At 41.8% G+C, this 23,757-nt stretch overlaps 1 protein-coding gene across 6 annotated transcripts in view; it reads right to left on the bottom strand.

Moving 5' to 3' along the window:
• Positions 1–790: 790 nt before the first annotated feature.
• The window catches only part of ABLIM1 (actin binding LIM protein 1), a 264,926-nt gene continuing 241,959 nt past the window's right edge, over positions 791–23,757 (bottom strand). For 3 of the 6 annotated variants that reach the window (XM_011927832.1, XM_011927833.1, XM_011927830.1), the window contains 11 exons: positions 23,386–23,490; positions 21,634–21,681; positions 17,882–18,022; positions 15,332–15,423; positions 14,012–14,117; positions 11,397–11,461; positions 10,723–10,783; positions 9,777–9,784; positions 8,848–8,922; positions 7,489–7,569; positions 791–6,033 (listed from right to left, as the gene is read on the bottom strand). In XM_011927832.1, the coding sequence (XP_011783222.1) occupies positions 5,920–6,033; positions 7,489–7,569; positions 8,848–8,922; positions 9,777–9,784; positions 10,723–10,783; positions 11,397–11,461; positions 14,012–14,117; positions 15,332–15,423; positions 17,882–18,022; positions 21,634–21,681; positions 23,386–23,490 (896 nt within the window). In that variant the 3' untranslated portion in view covers positions 791–5,919. Of the gene's footprint in view, positions 6,034–7,488; positions 7,570–8,847; positions 8,923–9,776; positions 9,785–10,722; positions 10,784–11,396; positions 11,462–14,011; positions 14,118–15,331; positions 15,424–17,881; positions 18,029–21,633; positions 21,682–23,385; positions 23,491–23,757 lie in introns of all 6 variants that reach the window. The other 3 variants (XM_011927831.1, XM_011927835.1, XM_011927836.1) reach the window with 3 other exon arrangements.

Below are 23,757 nucleotides of genomic sequence, written 5' to 3'. Positions count from 1 at the left end.
GCTACGGTAATTATGGACCACAGCAGGGATGCTTTCCCATGGGTGGAGGCAGAGGTGAGTAGAACACAGACCTTGAGCTGAGGTCTCCTGGCCTGTTTTCCATGGTGGTGAACTAAACATGCCCACTGTCTTGAAAACAACCTGTATCCCGCTTCCAGGGGAGGGTCATGTGAATGCCAGTGTGATTGGGTCCTGGGCAGGCTCAGCAGACACAGAGCAGAAGGAAGGCTATGGTTGGAGTGGGCCATCTTGGACAAAGATCCTTGTATTTTCTGGCAAGCCTAAAATCTTGGCAGTGACGATAACGAGGAAGTTAACATCTACAATTTCTTCATGTAAAGTTTGATCATGCAGGGGATGCCCAAAATTGGAAGGATGCTTTTCTCCTACTGCATTCTAGCTTCTTACTAAAAAGTGGCCCACACTCATAGTGGCTCAGAAGCTTCAGACCTCCTCAAATCCCCAGTTTTGTCAAAATGATGGGACTATCCCTGCTGTGTCACAAACCAAATCAAACACCCGCGACACAGCACAGTGTAACGGCTCTACAAAACATTTGTTTCCTTTGGACAGCTTGGTCAATATGGTCTGGGTTATTGGACATACAGTCCTGGAATATCTTGTTATTTGTTGCGTTTTTCCACCTGCATGATAAAAATGCATTCCCACAGCCTTGGGTTCATTCTGATTTTGTTTTGGTTATTGGAAGTTGCATTGGTGCTTTTTAAAACGAGACAGACCTTCAAAGGGAGCCAGGGAACAAGAAATGAAGCACAGGGATGGAGGCGTCTACGAATAAAGCACACAACTTTATTCATGAAGTTGTGAGTATGACAGTGATGCAGAGTATATGACAAAGGAGTGCAGTGAGTGCTGCTGGCAACAGGAGTGGGGAGCAGGTCGGGATCACAGACACAGCAGCGCGGGGCTGGCAGGGCCGCCACCTCCTCTGCACACAAGTACGTGGCACTTAGCGCGCCGACACACACCAGCTCAGTTTCACAGGGAACACGACACAGCTTTTCAAAAGGAATTCTTCTAAACATTTGCTTTCCTATTTCCAAAAGGGGAGGGAGGGCAGGAAGAACCATACGCCTTCCAACAATTGAAATAATTCCATAAACCCAACTTAAAATGAAAGAACTCAGAGAGCTTCAATGCAGAGTCATCAGCAACTCATAGTAACCACACACATCCTTGGACAAGTCTGTACATAAAACCCCAAAATAACATCAGTTTTGTGGACAATGGTTTCCTCTGCTGTAAAGAAACATATACATATATGATCAGTAAGCAGCTCACATGTTTCTGAATGTCAAGGTCTACAGGATTGTCTCTGTCCACCTTTGGTCAATGGGTTCAGGAAGTGACTCACGGGAACTTCACTCTTAGGAGAAACACTTTTGGGAATAATTTTATTGAGTAACAACCACCACTCAATTACACTAAGCTTCAGAAATTGTTGGATTTGTTTAATTTTGCTGTGTACATATACATTGTTTAGAAAGTTTCTTTTGGCTTAAACTGACCATTTCCCCCTTTCTTTTTGAGTTTTCCATGATTAAACTTGCCCAAATAAAAAACATAACGATCCATATGCAAAGCGTATCTGTCACCACCTCCCACTGCTTCCTGGGCAGCAAACGGAAAAATAAACAGCGATTTAAAAAAATACCAAAGTGAAGGTTTCTCTTTCTCCTATCACAACATAGTGGGTAGTTCCCTTAAAGTACATCATTGCTATAAGTTGGTATCACTGCAAATCTCAAGTCCCAAATAATCTCTTTTTCTGGATAGAAAGTTATTCAAAAGGGAGCACAAAAGAGCAAGCTTTGGGGCATACTGACAAACACTTCATTGGTTAGAAGAGACTAATTTTAAAAATCAAATAAAATCGAGGCTGGCATAAGAAGTACAGATTAAATACAGATTAAATAGCTACCAGAAACACAGAAGAGGTGGTTAATAAAAACTGAGATTGCTTCAGAGGACACAGGAGTATTGATGAGACAGTCCATTTTCCTTCCACCATCTTCCATGAGAGTCAGGAAAAGGGTTCTGTGAGCACCCAACCTGGAGAGGTCACCTGTCCCTTCCATACACAGGAGGATGCTAAGACCCAGTTAGCTTTAAATGGTTTTTAGAAAGACCTACCTAGTCAAAAGGGGTTAATTTGAATTTTTCAAACTTGCAAAAGCATATACATTTGATATCATCATCTGAGAAGCAATTCTTAGAAAAAAATGTTTGCTTCAATGCCTAAAGAAATCCAGTGAAAGTTTTAGACACATTACCAGCTAGACACCTCCGAGTTAGAGTTGATCGATATACTGGACTGGGATGGAGAGGATGAGAACTGAAAAAGAACTGCTCCAGCCTCTGCCTCAGAAGAGGAAACTCAGCTTGGAGAGGACAGAATTGGGTAGTGGAGTAGATACTAGAGCCCATGATAGATAGAAAACTACCCCCATTAAAAAAAAAAAGAAACAACTCATTAACTCTAGTTTATCTCTTTGAGGTTTCAGAGAACAGGCAGTTTATGTGAAGTTATTGGAGACGTCATATTAAGAACATTTCATAACTAACCCCAAACCAAAATGTAGATGCATAGCTAGCTGTGCAAGTTTCCCAATGCTCTTCCTATCGCCTAATAAGTCACACAGAAAGACTATGTGATAGCCTGGACTTTCTTGAAGAAATTTTAAAAGAACTGATTTTCCTATCATCATAGAGGCCCCTTTTACTTCATGCCATCAGTATGCACTTAAGAGTCCCAAGGAAGTGATATGTTCCAAAATGTAGCCCTTTACATAGGCACCAGGGAAGCCTGCCCTATATATAATCCCCTTCCTAGGGTGAACAAGCTCCATTAGTTTGAGTGTGTTAATAACTGAAATTTTCATGTGTAGTACAGGGTGGGGTGAAAGCAGACCAATACCCATCTTGTGTGCTGTGACCTGGATGGACATTTTGAGGACAAGCATACTGAGCCCAGTTTAACCAAATGGACAGGCATTCTAGCCCACACATTCGATCTGGCAGTTAGCAGGAACCAGGCTGCCCCACGACCCATCCCTCCAGCTGGAGCCTTCTGCTGGGAAATGGAGTAGGGGGCCCACTCTGCATTATGGTTTCCAATGACCCCTCCCCAGAGCAGAGCATTACTCTGCTTGCAGACAGGAGGCTACTGATGCTTTCTGGCAATGCATTTCTGCAAGGTGCAGTTTAAATGAACTCATATTGGACTTGATATGGAAAGAAACGTTTTTTCTTCTCAAGTTGGATGCAGAACTGAGTTTAAAAGATACAAGGAAAGTAGGGTTTCATTAGTGGGAGCTGATTTAGGGTTCAATTCTTTATCATTGCAATCTTAGGCAGGCCCCTTAACTCCTAGTCTTTATAAAATAAGGAAGGGGGTTGTCCCAGTTTTCAGTCTAATGTCCCCATTCTATGACAGACCCATGTCTTCTTTATGTAGACCAAGGAAGAGGAATTTTAGCAAAACTACTTGATTATGCCCATGTACCTCCCAATGCCTTGATTTTTCTTATATTGACATTAGATCTGCACATGTCTGGGTGATAATTCATTAATCAATGTAAAACATGCGGACCCTTTATTAGCTCCATAATGAAAAAAATCTCTCCACCAGCCAAGTGCTGGGACCCATGTGGCCACCATTGTTACTGACAGGTAAGGAAACATTGGAAATGCACCATCCTCTCCATCCCCACACTTTCCAGAGTAAAGCAAGGACGAGGACACCCAGGCATTGTGCCAAGGCTGCCAGAGCAGGAGGGCACAGAGAGAGGATGGGACAGAAAAAGCATGGAATAAGCAAGAGGCCACTGAGACACCAAAGGCTAAACTGCAAACTGCAATGTGGCTTCCAACCAAGACAGAGCTGGTCTCATCTGCTCGTGGCCACCCTGTCAGAGCCGTTTGCTAAATATGTTAGTAGGTCCAACACACACACACACATACACACGAGAATAGTCCTCATTCAGTGCATAGCAATGAAAGGCTAGGACAAATTTAGATTCCTTAGGTAAGAGCACAGGAGGATGCTATAAAACAGTGATTGTTCATTCCAGCCCCCAAATGACAGCAGTGAGCCACGTGTCGGAGGCTGCAACACAGACTCAGAAACTATTCTACTTGCTTTTTGACCACTGGTGTCAGAGAGACAGCTTGTAATCCTAATACTTGGTGCCAGCAGGAAGTACTTCAGAGCTTCTGTTCTTAGTGGCATATGAAGGTAAATTCAAATACTTTCTTCTTTGGCTTTAAAAACAGAGCTTAAATTCTTAAGCACAGCCCCAAAGCACGATAATAAAGTGGCTTACCCTCCTGGGTGTGGAGTTACACAAACTCTCCCTCATCTAACTCATGTTGGGAATCATGATGTGGTTTCACGTGCATGCACGTGTTGGGGATACCCTAGGCACAAATTCGAATCTAGTGTTGCAGACTCTGGGGGACTCTCGTGAGATGCTCTGACCTCCACATCCCGCCTCATCCTTCCTTTGTGGTTCTCAGTCTGATCCTGCCATGAGCTACATCGGCGCCAACACCTTTCCACGAAGGAAGTGATGTTGGGGGCGCAGTTTAGCCTCGCTCTTTGAGTCATACACATTCAGTGAAAATGTCTTTAGAAACTGCAACACAGTGGGACATTCAAGCGGAAATTAGAAAGCACAAGCACACTCCCAAAATTGCTCTGGGTGAGTGAAACCAACACGCGTGCACACACCCATGAAGTCCACAGAACCGGGCAAGAAGAAAGCTGAAAAGGCCAAATTAAATCCGTTTGAAGGAGTCTACTTCAGAGTTGTAGAGATTTAAAAGAGAAAAACATGTCTTTCCTTAGCCTATTATTATTGAAAGAAACCTTACAAACCAACAACAGCATGGGCTTGATCTGATTCACAGGATGCCAGAGAGACAGCAGAGAATAATGACCGACCGGAAGAACTAGAGTCAGTAGGACATGGGACTGGTTTTTGTTTTGTTTTGTTTTTTTGGCCATGAGCAATATGGCCCCTAGGCAAAATCACCTAATGACATGCCACTGGGCCAATCTGGAGGCAATTTGTGTTTTTCCTTTCTTTGCAAAGGTGGAGCTCCAGACAGCTCCTGTCCTAGGTGGGGAGCAGGAACCAGGCCTGCTATGGGAAGCAGAAAGAGTTAAGGGAAGGTTCCCTTTCATTTCTGTTCCTTCTCTTTTGCTTTTCAACAGTTTTTAAATATACTAATAGCTAAGTCATTTGCCAACCAGGTCCCCGTGAACAGTAGAGAACAAGGAGCTTGGTAAGAATTAATTTTGCTATTATTCACCCCATTCAAACAGAGCTGCCCTGTTCCCTGACGGAGTTCCATTCCTGCCAGGGGCAGGTGAGTGACATGAAGCCAGTCAAGAAAGGCAGGTGTGAAGTCACTGCCGCCCCATGGACAGACCCCTCACTCTTCCTTCTTAGCCACAGCACTACATAATAAATATATTTATACTTTGAAATTATGACAACCGATTTCTCCCATGTGGCATCCTAAGGACACTTGCTGGCTCTTATCCGGACAGTCAGCACTGTTGTTGGACAACAGGTAAAGAAAAAAAAAAAGAAGAAGAAGAAGAAAACAATGCAGCTCCTGTTGTATACATAAGGTAATGTGAAAAGGTCACACGTGGACACTACTCTGTGTTTCGGAACATAGAAATTTCTACGCCATGCTTCTTGGCAAGTGTTACTGTTGGCTGGCCCAACATTTGACTTCTGGGTGTTCTAACTAGACTTTCTCTTTTTGGCATTGCTGAGCGATGGTAGTTTGCAAATCCTCCAATCAAGTTTGGGCCTCAGTATGACATCCTATGGGGCACCGCCACTGTCAGTCCTTTCTCTAATTGCCATTCATGAGTGGGACTTAGAAGAGTTTTGCTTTTTTCTTCATGTCGTTGCGTCTCCAAAGAGGTAACTTGTCAAACTCCTGTATGGACATTCCAAAGATTTCCCGAAATACTTCAGGGGCTAAGTGGCGCTGGGAAGAGGAAACAAAGAGCAGCTGTCAGTCCTGACGGCCACACAAATGGCCTTGAGCATTGCTCTACAGTTTATACAGAGTCATTCTGAAGAACAAGGCAGGAGAACGGGAGAGGAGCCGATCTTTAATGCTTGTGACATCAGTATTCCTTACCTGGTTGGGCCAGGTGAGGAGCCCTTCCCATCAGATAAAACAGCTGGCAGAGTGTTAATGGGGATTATAATAATAACACTGACTGGTGATGGGACACAGAGAGGTGATTTATTACACTGGAGACAACTCCACTCCAGGTCCTTAGAACGTTGAGAAGATGCAGGGAAAATGGACTAACACAATAGAAAGCCAAAGAAAATGACCTCCAGCGTGGTTCCTGGGGAGCCCCGGGGCTTCCTCCTGGCTGAGGAATAGGAGGTAAGGTGGATGTCTGTTCTACTGAGAAGACTTCCATCTGTCATTCTCCCTGAGAAAAGCTCCCCCAAGATCCTGGAGCCTTTATTCTCTGTATCTCTATACCAAGGTACTGCCTTTTGTCAGGAAAAAGTAATCATTCTTTTTGAGACTGGCAGCCAGGGTTTTTCTTAATTAAAATCATTGGGATGGAAAACTGTAATATAAAGATTAGTCTTCCATGTCTAAGGAGATCTTGGCTATGTGTACCCAGATAACCCTACAAGGAATGTGGAAACAGCCAAGAAGGAAACTTGTTCAGTACAAATCAGTATAAATCTCTCTCCTGAGAGCCTTTGTCACTCCCACAGCCTCCCATAAACTCAACCCCAGCTCAGGGGAAGATAAGGATCTGAGACTATCTCAAGAGAAATAGAGACTCCCATTTTGAATCACCAGCTATAATTATGGCAACATCAAGTTTCAAAGAAAATGACTGAAATCATTCTGTGTCTCCTGGGTCATTCTTTTTCTCTTTTTCTTTCTTTCTTTTTTTTGAGATGGAGTCGGGCTCTGTTGCCCAAGCTGGAGTACAATGGTGTGATCTCGGCTCACTGCAACCTCCACCTCCTGGATTCAAGCAATTCTCCTGCCTCAGTCTCCCAAGTAGCTGGGATTACAGGCGCCTGCCACCATGCCCCACTAATTTTTGTATTTTTAGTAGAGACAGGGTTTCACCATGTTGGCCAGGCTGGTCTCGAACCCCTGACCTCAAGTGATCTGCCCACCTCAGCCTCCCAAAGTGTTGGGGCTAAGGGCATGAGCCACTGTGCCCACCTCTTGGTCGTTCTTCTGGATATTACTAGGCATTTTTATGCTGATCTAAGTGAAAACCTGGATTTTTTTTTTTTTCTCCAAAGTTATTTCTTAGTTCTAACTATGACATGAGGGTGATCTTTTTGATCTTTTTGTTTTCACTGAAGAAATCAAACACTGCTTAGGGGAGAGTTGGTGGGAGTGCATAGGGATCTGCAGTTGGGACTGGATTTTTCTGTTTTGTTTTACCTCCAGCCTGGTTCTGTCCACCTCTCTTAGGATTTTGTTTCGCCCTCTGTTGGTCACCATGAGCATTTCATATGGAAATATCTGAGAAGAAAGAAAACACCTCTTCTAGAACACCACAGTCCATTTTATTAACAAGCAGAATCCACCTAAAATCTAGTACTCCCAAGATAGAGCTTCCAAGAGACTGTCTTGACAGAATCCGAGTGATGGGTCTTCCTTCTGCAAGGCCAGTGGAAGCTCCAGTTTCCAGGGGACAGGGACAGAATCTTAGATATTCTCAACTCTCCACCAGCGTCTCAGGTAGCACTGAGCCTTAGGGGGCTTTGTTGAGTGGCAGAACACTAACTTATTATGTATTGGGATGAAGGTAAACATTAGAAGATAATGGAAATTACAGGCACATGTGTTTTTATTTTTATTTTTATTTTATTTTATTTTGAAACAGGGTCTTGCTCTGCTGCCCAGGCTGGATGCAGTGGTGTGATCACAGCTCACTGCAGCCTCGACCTATCAAGCCCAGGTGATCCTCCTACCTTAGCCTCCCGAGTAGCTGGGACTATAGGCACATGCCATCATGCCCAGCAATTTTTTTTAGTTTTAGTAGAGATGGGATTTTGCCATGTTGCTCAGGCTGGTCTTGAATTCCTGAACTCAAGCAATCTACCCGCCTTGGCCTTCCAAAGTGCTGGGATTACAGGCATGAGACACTGTGCCCAGTCAACGTGTTACCTTTTACACGATGCTATTATAGGGCAGGATGCCCTTGTGCTGGGGTTAACAATCTTGTTCCATGACTAGCTTATGAATCCATGGGGCCAGGCAGGCCCAGAAGCAGTCCTCTGGCAACTGCCATATTGAAATAAGCTCTGGTTATGGTCACCAGGGAGCATGAGCCCTTGGATAACTCTGAAGGTACAGGGTACTCTGGAGCTAGGGTGGCCAAGCATCCCAGTGTACCCAGGACTGAGGTTCTTGAAATGCACGGCTTTCAATGATGAAACAGGGAAAGTTCTGGCAAACTTGGACATGTTGGTCACCCTACATGGAGTAGTCTGCAGCCACTCCACTCAGCACTGGATATGCTCTGTAATGCACATGGCAGAGGCCAAGGAAATACCTCGGTCATAGGGAGAGAGGGACTGGCGCCTCACGGTAAACACACAGTATCACACCCAGTAAGGGTTAAACCTGCTGAACTGATGTGGGCAAAACAGCAGAATGGCAAGGTGCATATTCATAACATGGCTCACCTGAACACACCAGCCTATAACGCTTTGAGAATGATGAAAAGATAGAACATCAAATCTGTTTAGGGTTACGTCATTCCCATATGAGAGGAAAAAGAAGAGCTGCACTTGCCTTTGGTTCCAACATGTTGGGCATAGACACTCCTCGGTCCATTCTCATCGCAGGCATATGGCCATCTGGGAGCGTCTGCAACAGAAATGCCAGTTCCAAGTGACGCATGAAATAGTCTAGGGAACTGAAGGGAGCTCTCTTGGTCTCCCAACTCCCTCTTGGGTCTCCGATCCTAATCACTATTTTATTTGTGTCATCTAAATGACCATGTATTTTTCAAAATGAGATCCTTGCTGTATAAGAACAGAAATACAGTTCTTTTGCAATCAAGTTGGGGAGAGATCTTGGCTTAATGGCTATGGACAAATTCCTGAATTAGGCTCCATGAAGGAAAGTATATAGTACCTTTAAAAGATGCCCAAGTCTATTATTGTTATTTTCTTATCTTTAATCTTGATTTTCTCTGCATTTTTCCTCTTTTGTTATTCTCCATCACATTTCTTGTTTTTTTTCTTGTTTTGTTTTTTGTTTTGTTTTATTTTATTTTACAAGATTTAGGTTCTAGTGAGAAAGAAATGTCATGAGGGCAAACTGCTCTCTCTTATTGGCTAAGACATAAGTGTCTTTTCATTTGAGAACACGCAGGAAAAGGGTGGCCTAAAGTACTGAGAGATTATAATTAAAAGAAGAAAAACTGTATATGAGCAGACCCTTCCAAGGGTCCACTTCCACCCCAGAGAGGACTCTCCAAAGCAAGAGAGACCCCCTACACCTGGCCTGGTTCATGCGGTGTCCCCAAGGCCTGCAGGGACAGCTTGACCCAGGCACCAGGCATGCCTGCTCTTCACGACTATAGAGTAATGACTAGACAGATCAACCACAACAAGCATCTTCTCAACAGAAATTGTTGCCTTGGAACCAGCCGTCTGGGTTGGAATGTGGTTGTTCTGCTGGTGTGGCCAATTCAAGAAAGACAAAGTGTTCCATACCTGGTAATCTGAAAAGGAAAGGAAAAGAAAATATCATAAGGGAAAGACCATGGGAAAACAAGGCACCATTCATAGACTGTATTATATTGAAATTCCCAACATATTCTCCCTATAAACCATGTTCTTTTTCTGCTCCCAGACTCTGCACGTGTTATCCCTTCAGCCTCCCTGAAGCCAAGAAATGCCTGCTCCAGTGTTAGTTAACAGTTAAAACATCCTTTTCCCCTGGAAGCTTTTGCTGACAACCTAAAGGCACTTACTGCTTCCTTTTCTCTACATCTCTGATCACAATGTTCATCACACAGAACTTCTTTCCTTCTGCCATATGCATTTTGAGGGCAGGGGCCATGTCTCACTTACTGTTGTATGTCCAGTTACTTTTTTTTTTTTTTTTAAGAGACAGTCTGCCTCTGTTACCCAGGCTGGAGTGCAGTGGCACGAACATAGCTCACTGCAGCCTTGAACTCCTGGGCTTAAGCAATCCTCCTGCCTCAGCCTCCCAAGTAGCTGGGACTACTACAGGCATGTGCCACCAGCTAATTATTATCATTTTGTTGTTGTTGTTGTTGTTAGTAGAGACAGGCCTCACTTTGTTGCCCAAGCTAGTCTAGAACTCCTGGCTTCAAGTAATCCTTCTGCCTCAGCCTCCCAAAGTGTTGGGATTGCAGGCGTGAGCCACCGTGCCTGGCCTCTAGGTATCTGATAGAGTGCTCAGCACATAGCATGAGCAATGAAGAAATTCTCACAAACTCACTTCTTACAGTTTGATTTCATTAGACATTCTTTGAAATTATGGAAATAATTGCCCTATTAGCTCACAGAAGACAGATGTGCTCCTACTCTAAGGTTGCAGTACAGCATGAACACAGCCAGTATATTTGACTCTGATGAACCTCAGCCTCGAGGAAAGACGTGGCCTTGCTCAGCCTGGCCATGGGAGCCTCACCTCGCACTCCCCCGCTGACATCCCCATAGCTGTTATACTGGGCGAAGTCGGTAGAAACAGGCTGAAATGAGGAAACACAATTGTTAGGAAATCTCCATAGCGATTGTTTTGGAGTCAGGTGAAAAGGAAGAAAGGGTTTACAAAATCCTAGGAATTCTTCCCAAGCTAAATGCTGGGACCTTCATTATTTTTTTCCCTATGATTCTTCTACTGCTATGCCATCTCTGTCTTTTACAGTAGTGTACTAATGCCACTGCTCAGAAGGCTCTGGGTAAGCAGGGATCTCTTGTTGATAAATAAAAATGCATTTCCCTACATAGTTACATAATTGTATTTGTTCTATGGTTAGGTTGGTTATCACACACATTCTTATATCTTTTTACAGCAGAGATAATGGCTCAAGTAATTACTTTTTGTTTCATTGCAACCTAGTTTTCCCATAAGCATACATAAGTCATTCTTTTATCTAAAGTTAGGTTCTCCTTCTCTCAATAGAAATATTTTATTTTGCCCGTAGCTCAAATTAATTTACCAGACGACCAGGGAGGTTAAAATTTTCATTACGTTCCAACACTGACATCAAGAGTCAGACGTTTTCAGGCAATGTGTCAATACTTCAACCAGGGCCGAGGTGGGAGTAAAGGCAGAAACAATGAATCGGGGAGAAATCTTACCCGGTGAAGCCCATTTCTTCCATAGCCAGGGAGAGATGCGGTTTTAGATGATGGAATATATGAAGCTGAGTAAGATAAAAATAAAAAACCAATTGTTAGGAAATCAGAAGGTCCAATCCTTTAATGAAATTGGCAGTATCTTCTACCTCACAGGATAGAAATACCAAAAACATTCATGGCTCAAATGTTCAAAAAAATGCTACCATATTTGCAAGGGGTGGGTGGACAGTGATATGACTGAGGAGGGAAGGGAAAGAAGTCCACGCAGTTGAGTAGGGGCTGAAGCTAGCTGTGCTTCCTACAGCTCTGGTATGGAGCTAAGTGTTCAGCATGCTTTATTTCTTTGAATCTTCAATACAACCCTAATAACACTATTATTATTAGTTCCACATTACAGAAGGAGAAATAGGGGCTGAGAAAAATATCCTGCCAAAAGTTATTAAGCTTCTAAACAGCTGAGCAACGATGTAAATCAGGGATATCTGAATACATTAGCCCATGCCCCAGTTGATAAGGTGGCAGTAACTGAACTGGAAGCCAACGCTGTATGTTATCAAGATCTACCAGCCATCTACAGTTGGACTCCTGGGAGGCCTGATACAGGGTATCTGTCGATGGCATGGAAGCCTCATAGGCTGCTGGGCTTGAGAGGGAGCAGCCCTGGGCTTGAATTCTGGTTCTGCAACTTAATACCTCTGTATCTCTGGACATGGTGTTTAATCTTTCTGAAGTCTACATTTCTTTTTTTTCCTTAGATGGAGTCTTGCTCTGTCACCCAGGCTAGAGTGCAGTGGCACGATCTTGGCTCACTGCAAGCTCCACCTCCCAGGTTCACAACATTCTCCTGCCTCAGCCTCCCCAGCAGCTGGGACTACAGGCGCCCGCCACCATGGCCGGCTAATTTTTTTTTTAGATCGGAATGGTCTCGATCTCCTGACCTCATGATCCGCCCACCTCAGCCTCCCAAAGTGCTGGGATTACAGGCGTGAGCCACCGCGCCCAGCCTCTGAAGTCTTCATTTCTTCATCTATGTAGGTATAATGTTATACATTCTTATAGAGCAGAATCTCAGAATTAGAAGGAGCTCTAAAGATCTGTAAACCACTGAATCCAAGATCAATGTCAGTGAGGCATTGATGAAGGGTAGCAGGAATTCCAGGTAAGGGTGTGGGCTCCGGGGTTATAATATGTGGACTTCTAAATCCTAGTCTTGCTAGTCATTGGCAGTATGACATTGGGTATGTTAACTCAATTTCTATACCCGTCTCCTGATTTCTAAACTAGAGATGAAAATGCTGCAGTTGCTAATAATAACCACATCTACTTCATTGGCATGTTGTGAACATTAAATAAAATGTTTAGCAAAAGTGCTTACATGGAGTGAACATTAAATGCAATTTTTTTTTTTTTTTGAGACGAAGTCTAACTCTCACTCAGGTTGGAGTGCAGTGGCGCGATCTCAGCTCACTGCAAGCTCCACCTTCTGGGTTCACGCCATTCTCCTGACTCAGCCTCCCAAGTAGCTGGGACTAGAGGCACCTGCCACACCTGGCTGATTTTTTTGTATGTTTTAGTAGAGACGGGGTTTCACCATGTTAGCCAGGATGGTCTCAATCTCCTGATCTGGTGATCTGCCCACCTCGGTCTCTCCACTAAATGCATTTTTAAAGGAAGTCTTAGAGGAGAAAATTATGCTCTAGCTCAGAATATGAGAGAAGAAATCTTGTGGGTTAAGAGCAAATTGGCTTATGATAAATAGATACAGGGGAAAATACACTGATAGACTATTTCAGCCCAGTATATAAGTCATCTTCTTCAAAACTATCAAAAACACTGTTCATCTTCAGTTCTTGTATTGAAGTTTTTTTTTTTTTCTTTTTTTTGAGATGGAGTTTCACTCTTGTTGCCCAGGCTGGATAACAATGGTGTGATCTCAGCTCACTGCAACCTCTGCCTCCCAGGTTCAAGCAATTCTCCTGCTTCAGCCTCCTGAGTAGTTGGGATTACAGGAGCCCACCACCACGCCTGGCTAATGTCTGTATTTTCAGTATAGACAGGGCACCACGCCTGGCTAATGTCTGTATTTTCAGTATAGACAGGGTTTCGCCAGTTGGCCAGGCTGGTCTCAAACTCCTGACCTCACATGATCCACCCGCCTTGGCCTCCCAAAGTGCTGGGATTACAGGCGTGAGCCACCGCACCCGGCCTCTATTGAATATATTAATGTAAAATCATAATGCTTAGAAAATGTCTTATTCATGTTATCTTAAAAAAAAAAAAGAAAAGAAAAAGCATCATGTTTTTTAGAGGATTTCCTCTTGCTGCTTCTCTTGGAGATGAGTGTTCTAGAAGACAAATCTAGTATATCGGGATTGGCCTTCACGGATTTTGAGAACCTCCAAGGGCTCACCCATTTCCAGAAGAAAGGAAACTCACACATTTATGGAAGACCCATGACATGCTTATGAGCTCAGTTGACATGGAATGGGTTTCCCACACTCCCTTTCCCGGGGAATACTCTGTAGGTTCCACCATAAGTGAACAGTCAAAGGCAGGTTCCTTACAGGCAGTGGCTGACTCTCAAATCAGGGAAGGTTGGGGGCTTTGCTGCTCACCTGAGTTGATGGGCGAATCATAGCGACTGGCTAACAGAGACGACCTTTCCCGGCTCTCTTTCTCCATCTCTTCTTTCAATATCAACTGTCCCAGGCCTGAGTTAAGCTATTCACAGAAAAAAGAAAAAAGAAAGAAAGAAAAAAAAAAGAAAGCAAAGACTCCAATTACTTTCATGGAGCTAGAGTTTGTTTGTAGCAGATCCCACAAGAAGTTCCTAATGCTGGAGGGCCTCAATGCATGTGGCCCCAGAGCCTGGTAGTTCCTGAAGAGGTAGGTCAACTTTGGGACCCTAAACCTTCTTAGCCCTTTCAGTTTCAAAGCTCCATTTCCCTAAGTCAGGCTCTATGTTAGAAGAATGTTTTCCTTCCTCTGCTTTCCCCAAAGAGCCAGGAGACCTCAGAAGGCATGTGTGAGTGCGTGTGGATTTTTGATGTGGGAAGGGAAGACTAGGGATGGTATGCTTGGAAAAGAAATTGCCTTGATTTGTTTAAAAACAAGAAATAAAGGTAATATATGCTAATTTTACAGATTTTGGAAAAGATCTTTGGAAGATCTTTGGAAATCTAGAAGAAAAGAAGAGTAACCCATAGTATGTCACTCAGAAATAACACTATCTTTTGATTGATATCTATCTAGTATTTTTGTATACACACATATAAAACTGAGATCATACTATAAATGCAACTTTGTGACCTCTGACTAGTATCACGTGCCTTTCCTATATGCTTAGAAAACATCATGTCAAAGGATTCAGCAGCCTCTTGATTGGTGGGAGAGTTTATAACTGACTGTCCTCCTGGACTGCTGCAGGCTGTTGCTACAGGAAGGAGGGTATGAAGAGGACACCTTCATGGTGGCAGTTCCTTTCATTCCTTTTCTCCTGGCCCATATCCTGGGAAAAGACTTGGAGAAATGTTCAATCCCACAATCACTCCTTCAGCAGAACTGCATGAGGGAAGGAAGGTGTGGCGCTACCTGGGTGGATACCAGCTTGCTCTACCTGGCCCTCCAGCAGCCTTTCAACACACGCACTGCACACACGCCCCCATGCGGTCTCACTTTCCTTCCCACAAAAACTTAAACCTTCCACGACCCTCTGACCTCCAGCATCAAAGCCTCTAGAGCCCAGCACGTATTCTGCCATATTCCATTTACCATTAACAGATACCTGTCTTGCTTTGCCTGCCAGACTTCAAGCCCCTTGAAGAATGCGACCACCTCTTGCTTATCTAGGGGGTTTATACGTAGTAGTCATTCAAAAAATATAGATCTTATGCAACTAGAATTGAAGACAGCAGCAAGGTAGTTTAAGGACAAACCTTCATTAATTGCTCTTCTTGAAGCTGTCGGCGTCTCAGAAATTCCTCGTCATCTTCCTCTCTGCCACTAGATCTGCGTCTCATGTCAGGTCCTAATTCCACAGCAAAGACAACTTCTCACATCAGTCCCAAGACAAGGGAATCTTAACGGGCTAGTCCATCTGTGTTCAATTTGTTAAGCTGGCAAGGTCGGCAGTAGACTTTAACACTTTTAAGTAAACAACAGAAGAAAAAAAAAATGCCTGCCACCAATTCAGTACTACTGACTGGTTTCTCAAGAAAATGGTCCTGTGTGACAAGCCAGGTCAATGTGTAATGCAAGGAAGGCCTGAATTTAGGCCTCCCTGCTCAATTAGAACTGGGTTTGCCATTGCAACTTAGTCTAAGTCCACTGGTCAGAGATCACTTTAGTAAATAGGAAGGGCATCTCCAGTTGTTATTTTGATGTCTTTGAAGTCAATTTGCTTTTTCCTTTCTTTTTAGAGACAAGGTTTCACTTTGTTGCCCAGGCTGGAGTACGCAGCCTCCATCTCCAGGCTCAAGCAATCCTCCCACCTCATCCATCTGGGTAGCTGCAACCACAGGTGTATGCTACCACACCCTACTGATTTTTAAATATTTTTTTAGAGACATGGTCTCACTATATTGCCCAGGCTGATCTCAAAATCCAGGGCTCAACTAATCCTCCTGCCTTGGCCTCCCAAAATGCTGGGATTACAGGCGTGAGCCACCACGCCCAGCCTCAATTTTCAATAGAAAGAAATGCAAATTTATCTACATGCCAACAGATAGGTAACATAGTCATTGTTTTGTGACATGTGTTCAAATCTTGTAGTTTTCTCTTTTTCTGAATATTTAGAATTACGTAATACTATTACTCTGTCTTCTACTCTTAGTAAATTCAATAAAAAAGCATACTTTTACTATTTCTTTCAAGAAATGGGTCTCTAATGTTTTTTCTCATCCTTTGAAAAATGGTCACAAAAGAGTTTTATATTAATAGGTAAATAAACAGCATTAATACAGGTATAATTTTACTTTGGAACAATATAGTAAATTGTGTGCAATTTTTTAGCTTTCTGGAAAAGGGGAGACAGGGAAAGGAAAGGAGGAATCTGTCTGAATAGTTGGGAGGTTAAGATAATTATTGTTTTTCCTAAATTGCTTGGATTAATCTGGCTGTGGGAGGAAACAGGAAAGTTTGCTAATCTAATCAAAATAAACTTTAACTAATAGTCCTAGTTTTCAGCATTTTGATTAATGGACCTGAAATTTTCCTCCTTTTGGAATCCAAAAGAGCTTTAAACTACTTAGCGATAATAAATTCAATAACAAAAACTTAATTCTTCCTCTTTCCAAAATGTAGCTGCTTTAATGTCCTAGTAAGCAATTTACTAAACTAGCAACCTCAAGGCCTCAAGAACTTCCTGAAGGGCATGGGCTGGCATAGGAAAGCTGATGACTGGTTCTTAGTCCTTACAATTATAAATGTCAATGTGAAGTTTCTCTCTTTCATTTACACTAATGAAAATCAATAGGCACAAGTTTGCAAGGACTGGATAAATTTCATTAACATAATGTACAGAACACTTGTGAATAACGAACTTAGGAGGTAGATTTTCCTTAAACTCTTTCTATAACTATCAATTGATTTAAAATCCACTTGTATTACTTGTGAAAGATATTCCAAAAATATCTTGATTAAAAATAGCACAATGAAGATTAGGACATTTTGGAAAATTGAAGGCCTTTTAGGTTGTCAACAGAAGTGTGATAAGATCATATCCTTGTAAAGCTGACTCGCTAAATTTTCAGTATTAGCTTCTGGGTTTGCTAATACTTCTTTTTAGGCCAAGTGGGTTCACTACTGACAATATAGTAAAGACACAGACATAATTGGAAAGCATGAAGCAAAGAATGAAACAGCTGAAATATGACATTTTAGCACAGAATTCATGAAAATGGTAGATGTAAAATCACGTAACTTCACAGAAGTAATATTTCAGAACACCCACTACTCTGCAATAGCCCTTTTTCATGATGGAGAACGTGATCTCACAAGAAAAATGTAAGTGCTTCAGTGTTAAGATTGGTTGTTAAGAATTATAACTACAACCCAGAAATAGTCTAAAACAAATTTAACTGAAAGAAGTCATGCTTCTACAAACATTTGGTAAATTCACCCACTAGACTCTAATTATATAGAACAATGTTCTTGCTATAAGGCTTTGGCTCAACTATATTCAAAATCAGAGTTACTGATTTTGCAGTATTAACTCTGAGAGTCCATGCAAACCATTGGTTTTAGACCAGTTCTGGATCCCAGTGGGTTTGGTTAGAACAAGACTCTGGTGGATGTGCTTTTGTAACTTTTAAGCGTTTTGTACAACAAGTTAATACCATGTTAGCTCTTTTCACTATGCTACCTCTTGGTCATACTTTTCTTAAAAATCTTCACGATAGGATACATTTTCTTGCATGTTTTTAAGCATCTCATCTTGAGCTCTCCTAGCAGTTTGTCCCTTTGACTTAGCCATGACAGTTGCATACCTACGGCAGCAAATGAGGGGGGACCAGGCCAGTGGTCTGTCTCAATCTTTGGTGTCTCGCTGGGGTCTGGTGCCTGGGCTGCTGGGAACTTGGAAAACTTGATGATCTCTTCTGAGGACTTGCTCTGGGCTGCCAAGGCAGCTGCATCTAGATGGGAATCAGGGGGTGCTTAGCTATTGGTCTGTAAGACAACGGTGGTACAACCCCACTTATATAGTTTTCTTGTTCTCTGGCAAAAGTTTCAGTTCTAGAAAGTTCTGTTTATTACCATTATCCATGGCCCAGTCACTCAGAGGTACCTATTGACAAGTCAACTCATTTTCCTTACTTTACGTCAGAAGCAAAGCTTCATCCTACATATGTGTTCTACGTCTGAAAAGCCCTATTCTAGAGCGCTGCCCAGCACGAGCTAGATGAGGCTATTTAAACAAAAAAAAATTAATACAATTAAAATTCTGCTCCTCAGTTTCACTAGCCATATTTCAATTGCTCAGTAGTCACATGTGATTAGTGCCTATTGTCCTGGCCAGTGCAGATATAGAACATTTCCATCCTCAGAGAAAGTTCCAGTGGACAACACTCTCCTAGAGTAATTAGTAATCTAAAATTAAAGAGCTAAGTTGAAAGCATGATGCTGTCACTTGACTGCAGTTGTTAATCATTAGAGGGTTGGCTGGCTTTGCATCTTTGGGCAAGAAGCCACAAATATATTGGTCCAGTTCATTCTTTTACTATTATTTATTATTATTATTATTTGAGACAGAGTCTCACTCTGTTGCCCAGGCTGGAGTGCAGTGATGCAATCTTGGCTCACTGCAACCTCCGTCTCCCGGGTTCAAGGGATTCTCCTGCCTCAGCCTCCCAAGTAGCTGGGATTAAAGGCATGCATCACCATGCCTAGCTAATTTTTGCATTTTTGGTAGAGACAGGGTTTCTCCTGGCCAGACTGGTCTCGAACTCCTGACCTCAGGTGATCTGCCCACCATGGCCTCCCAAAGTGCTGGGATTACAGGCGTGGGCCACCACACTCGATCTGGTCCACTTCATTCTAATCCTTATATACTAAATACATGTGTCCTTGAGTCCTAGGAGAAATGGAAATTGGAAAATCCACTTTCAGCTTGCAGGAATTTGGCATTGAAACTTATGTTTGCCATTCCCACTCACTGTTTTGTTCAAAGGTCTGTGCATACAAGTGAGGCATCCAACTTTAAAACAACAAAAGCCAAACTAACAGCAGTATTACTTCACAAAGTTCTTAATGGCTATGCTTAGAGGAGGAGTCACAGCTTAGAGCCCCAAATCTAACCTACAGAGATGGAGCAAAACAAACCAGGTTAAATGGACAGTCCCTGATTCTGGCTAATTTTGCAAATTGGCCAGGGATGTCACTAAATATTTCAAAATGTATTTATAATGCCTTAAATAACTTTTTTCTTCTGGACTTACATATTTAAAATCTGGAAATAACCTTTCGAATCTTCAGCTCTAAGTCCTCCATTTTTTGAGTAACCTTCTGGGTCTCAATTTGCTTAAATAACTCAACCAAGGTCACCCAATACAAAGGGGTAGACATTTTTCCCTTCCTTGGAGACAGGGTCTTGCTATGTTGTGCAGGCTGGATTCTAACTCCTGCACCCAAGTAGGTCTCTCACTTCAGCCTCCCAAGTAGCTGAGACTATGGGTGCAGGCCACTGTGCCCAATTTAGAAGGTAAAGTCTTGGCCAGGCATTAAACAGTATTTCTCTGAATCTCTAACCTCATGAGAAAAACATTTTAGCTTGGAAAACACTACATACAAAATCTCCTTCTTAAAGATGGACAAAACATGTTAGCATATAAGAAGTTCTCAGAAGTTCTGCATTATGAAGAACAAATGTGACTTTAATTAAATCTAGCCCTTCTCAAATGTATCAGGGCACAGACACCAGTTTCGGGCATAACAACTATTTCTTTGGCATGGAATGGCTGTTTTGCAAAAACATCCCTTGGAAAGCGCTGCTCTGGCTGGGCTATTTTTAATTAATTACAACAGACTGAGAGACTTCAGTCAAAGTAAATATTATGAAAAGAAGTCAACTAATTCCTTCCAAACAAATAATCTAACATTATCCAATCTCCTTAAATTTTAATTATTTGATTATTTTTGTTCAGAGAGGAGGACCTAAAGATAGGATTTTTCAAAGTCTCTAAATTGACAAATCAAACTCTGATAATTTTATTCTTAAATTAACAACAAAAGGATGACTTCAAACAGTACTTACGCATTAGAATTGGTGAAGTCAGTAGTTAAACATTCACATGTTAATGAGTGTGTGGAAAGACATTAAACCATAAAAAACAAAAACAAAAACAATGTTAACAAACTTAAAAAGCAAGCGTATGGTTTAAAACCTCAAAAAAAAAAAAAAAGAGAAAAAAATCAAAGCTCTAGAACCATTATGATACATACATTTCTCTTTGTCTTCCTGATTCTGGCCTAAAATTTTTTTCCTTGTGCATTTTCAATGTTATTTGATTTTCACATCATCCTAATTCTTCCTTCTTTTCTTTCTTTCTGTCTTTTGGGGGGTGGGGGGGGTGACAGAGTCTCATTCTGTCACCCAGACTGGAGTGCAGTAGTGTGATCTCAGCTCACTGCAATCGCTGCCTCCTGAATTCAAGTGATTCTCCTGCCTCAGCCTCCCAAGTGACTGAGATTACAGGTTTGTGCCACCATGCCCAACTAATTTTTTTTGTATTTTTAATAGAGGAGACAGGGTTTCACTATGTTGGTGAGGCTGGTCTTGAACTCCTGACCTCAAATGATCCACTCGCCTCGGCTTCCCCCAGTGCTGGGATTACAGGTGTGAGCCACTGCACCTGGCCTCATGTTATCCTAACTCTTAAGGACTCATGAATGTCAGCTGGATTCTAAAGGCAGTCTTCAAATTTCCAGGCACAATTTGTGTAGAATTTTTTGAAATCACCTGAAGACCAGCTTTGGATATCTTTTCACAAAGATTTATGGTCAATATATCTATAGAGACTTAGTAACGGTGGAGGAAAATGTGAGTTACATAAAGTCATGTGAGTTCCTGAGTTAAAAAAAGGAAAACTGAATTATACACACACGTTAGTGATTCTTAGTTTGCAGGAAGTTCAGAGACAAACTGATCTAACTAACTGGTTTTTACAGAAGAGAAAACTGAAGCACAGAGAAACGACGTCACAGAGCCATTCAGGGAGAAAGTGGGACCAGGGCCTCGACCTCTGTGTTAGCTTGTATCCTGTCCACTCCACTGTGCAGACATCTTCATACCCAATAAGAAACCAGAGACCTGGACAGCCAAGTTGATGCAGGCTCAGTCAAATTAGTTTTTCTAGGTGGCTGATTTTTCACTAGTTTAAATTAGTCTCATGAAAATTATTTTAAAGGGTGACTATATTTGATGGCAAAATATAAAAAAGTCTTGCTAGGATATTTGTGAGTTACTGTGTGACCAGTACTTCCCCCTCTCTAGGAATGGAATGACACATGGTTTGATGGGCTCAGAAACAAGTTAGAAGCTTTCTAATCAAGCTAAGTGCTCTCCATCCAGGAAAATTAATTTCACAATATTTACATCTTAGTAGACCAGAAAGGCATAATATGCTGGATGCACCAGTTTTACTCTCAAAAGCAGCAGCAGGAAAAGCCTTTCAGAGGACAGCAAGGAGAAGTTCAGCTGACTTTACTATTTAAAAGCTACGCAGAGGAAAGCGGGTTTTACCATGCTGTTTGTAGATGGGTGGTTTTCGGTAAATGTTGATCCCTTGATCTGTGGAAATGAAAAGCAAAGGTGTGTGATTATGGGAACCAGTTCAGCGATGGGAAAAACAGATCAACCAAAGGGCAAATCAAACTGAAGATCTTGAACAAAAATAACCCAGAAGGTTAATTTCTGTATTACAAAGATAGAGTTTATTGGAAGAAAAATTATAGAAATGAGTGGCTTACTATATGCAAGTGTTATGGAAGCCTTCGTAATACATCTTAGGATATATAAAGATGTGATTAACTCATGAGCCATTTATTTCAAATACACACTTCATTGAAAGTGGGATTAAAACAGGAAGAAATGCAAGCAGTGGAGGTACTCTTATGGTGAGAAAGACATAACCAGTTTGGGGAAAATCCCCAAATTGCTACTGTCTAGAAATTGAGCCCCCAGTAGATACCAGTGGCTCAATTTACTTTTCAACTAATGAGTGGAACAGTGGAAAGCAATGTAGAAAAATCAAAAGGTTTTTTTTTAAAAAAAAAAACATAGAAACTTTTTATGTTCAAGGCTAGCCTTGTGTACTGATGGGATGTTCAACAAATCCTAATTTATACAGGCCAATTTTTTTTAAAAAAGAATGAATGAATGAAAAAGAAAAGAGATGCTAAACTCTATTTATATATTTTACAGACCCCACTGGATTATGGAACCATTTTGCTTTAACTATAAATACTCATGAAATTTCAAAAGGTTTCTGTTTCCCCAGAACCGTGGGCACTGTATCTTGGTGGGGCATTTTTATGTGAAAAATCCCAAATACAGAACATTAATTTTCAAGATTCAATTAAACGTTTTTAGAAAGGACAGTCCCGACTAAGTGATACAAAGCTCAGTGAACTCTGTTTTATTAAGTTGAGAAGCGAAAGAAAAAAAATGGTTATAGATTCTAAATTTGTACACTTACGTTAATATAGTGGGTAATTTATTAAACTACTTTCAGTAGCTAAACAAAGCAAAAAACAATAAACTGCTGGTAGAAATATAATTACCTCTGACAGCTAATCCTGTCCTTACAAAGTGAGCTGATTCTAAACATTAAGATATTATATTAATGGGCTCTGATTATTTCAGCTTCTGATGTCAAATTACTATCTGTATTATGACAGCAAATGCTTGTGACTACTAGAGCAAAGCTTGCAGCACCAAGCCTAAATTGCAAGATATCTTCATGGGCTGTGGAGGTGGTTAGTCTATGCTGCGCTGCAGAAAGACCAACCAATTCACCCAATTCTACATCTCTCTGAAAAGTCCTTGGAGAAAGTCTCCACATTAGAGAAAAACAGGAAATAGAAAAGTATTCTCTCAGGTGATACTGTGGTTCAATCTTTTGGACGAGAAGATAACTAGATTGCCATTGCTATAATTAGTCAATGACAGCAAACCACAGAAAGGTATCTCAGAAGGCAATGATAAAATGGTACAATGAAAATTTTAGTAAAAAGCAAAACAAAACAACTCAACTGTTTTTACCCATCACCCACACTCTTCAAAAATTATTTGAGAAAACATAAACCTTCAAGGTAATCCTGGCATTTAACACATAAAACTTTTGAAAGGCCCCCTAGGTCAGATCCTGCAATTTAGGGTTTGTTAACTGTGCATCCCAATTAAAAGAGCATGAGAGATGAGACGAGACGAGGTTACAAGGCTACATTCTACACTGTGACAGGACACCAAGACACAGACTGTGTCAGCTCCTACCTGGAACATGGAAATGTTTAGGGGCCTGAGCGTAAGTTGGAGTTAGAGGGCGGCTGTCTGGCCGGTAAGGGAGAGGGGAGTTCCGGCCGCTGGACGGCTCATTGCCTCCAATGAGAAGAATGGAAAAAACAAAATGAGAGAAGGGAGAGAGAAACAAAGAAAACAAAGCAAGCGTAATAAAAATTCAAAACAACAGACCGGAAGGAGGTTCATCAAAAAGGAGAAACAAAAGAAACAAACTCAATTTATCAACTTGACTTGCAAAGGTGATATCAGGTTTAGTTTTCCGTTACAGAGATTTGAACTCAGGTGGAGCTGGGTTAGAAGCAGCTAGCGGTCAGGTGCGTCATTCCAATAGCATGCATTGAAAGC

Source organism: Colobus angolensis, unplaced genomic scaffold, assembly GCF_000951035.1.
Source record: "Colobus angolensis palliatus isolate OR3802 unplaced genomic scaffold, Cang.pa_1.0 Scaffold75, whole genome shotgun sequence".
NCBI lineage: Eukaryota > Metazoa > Chordata > Mammalia > Primates > Cercopithecidae > Colobus > Colobus angolensis.
Note: the sequence above shows the minus strand (reverse complement) of the source record. Positions and strands in the feature narration are given on the sequence as shown.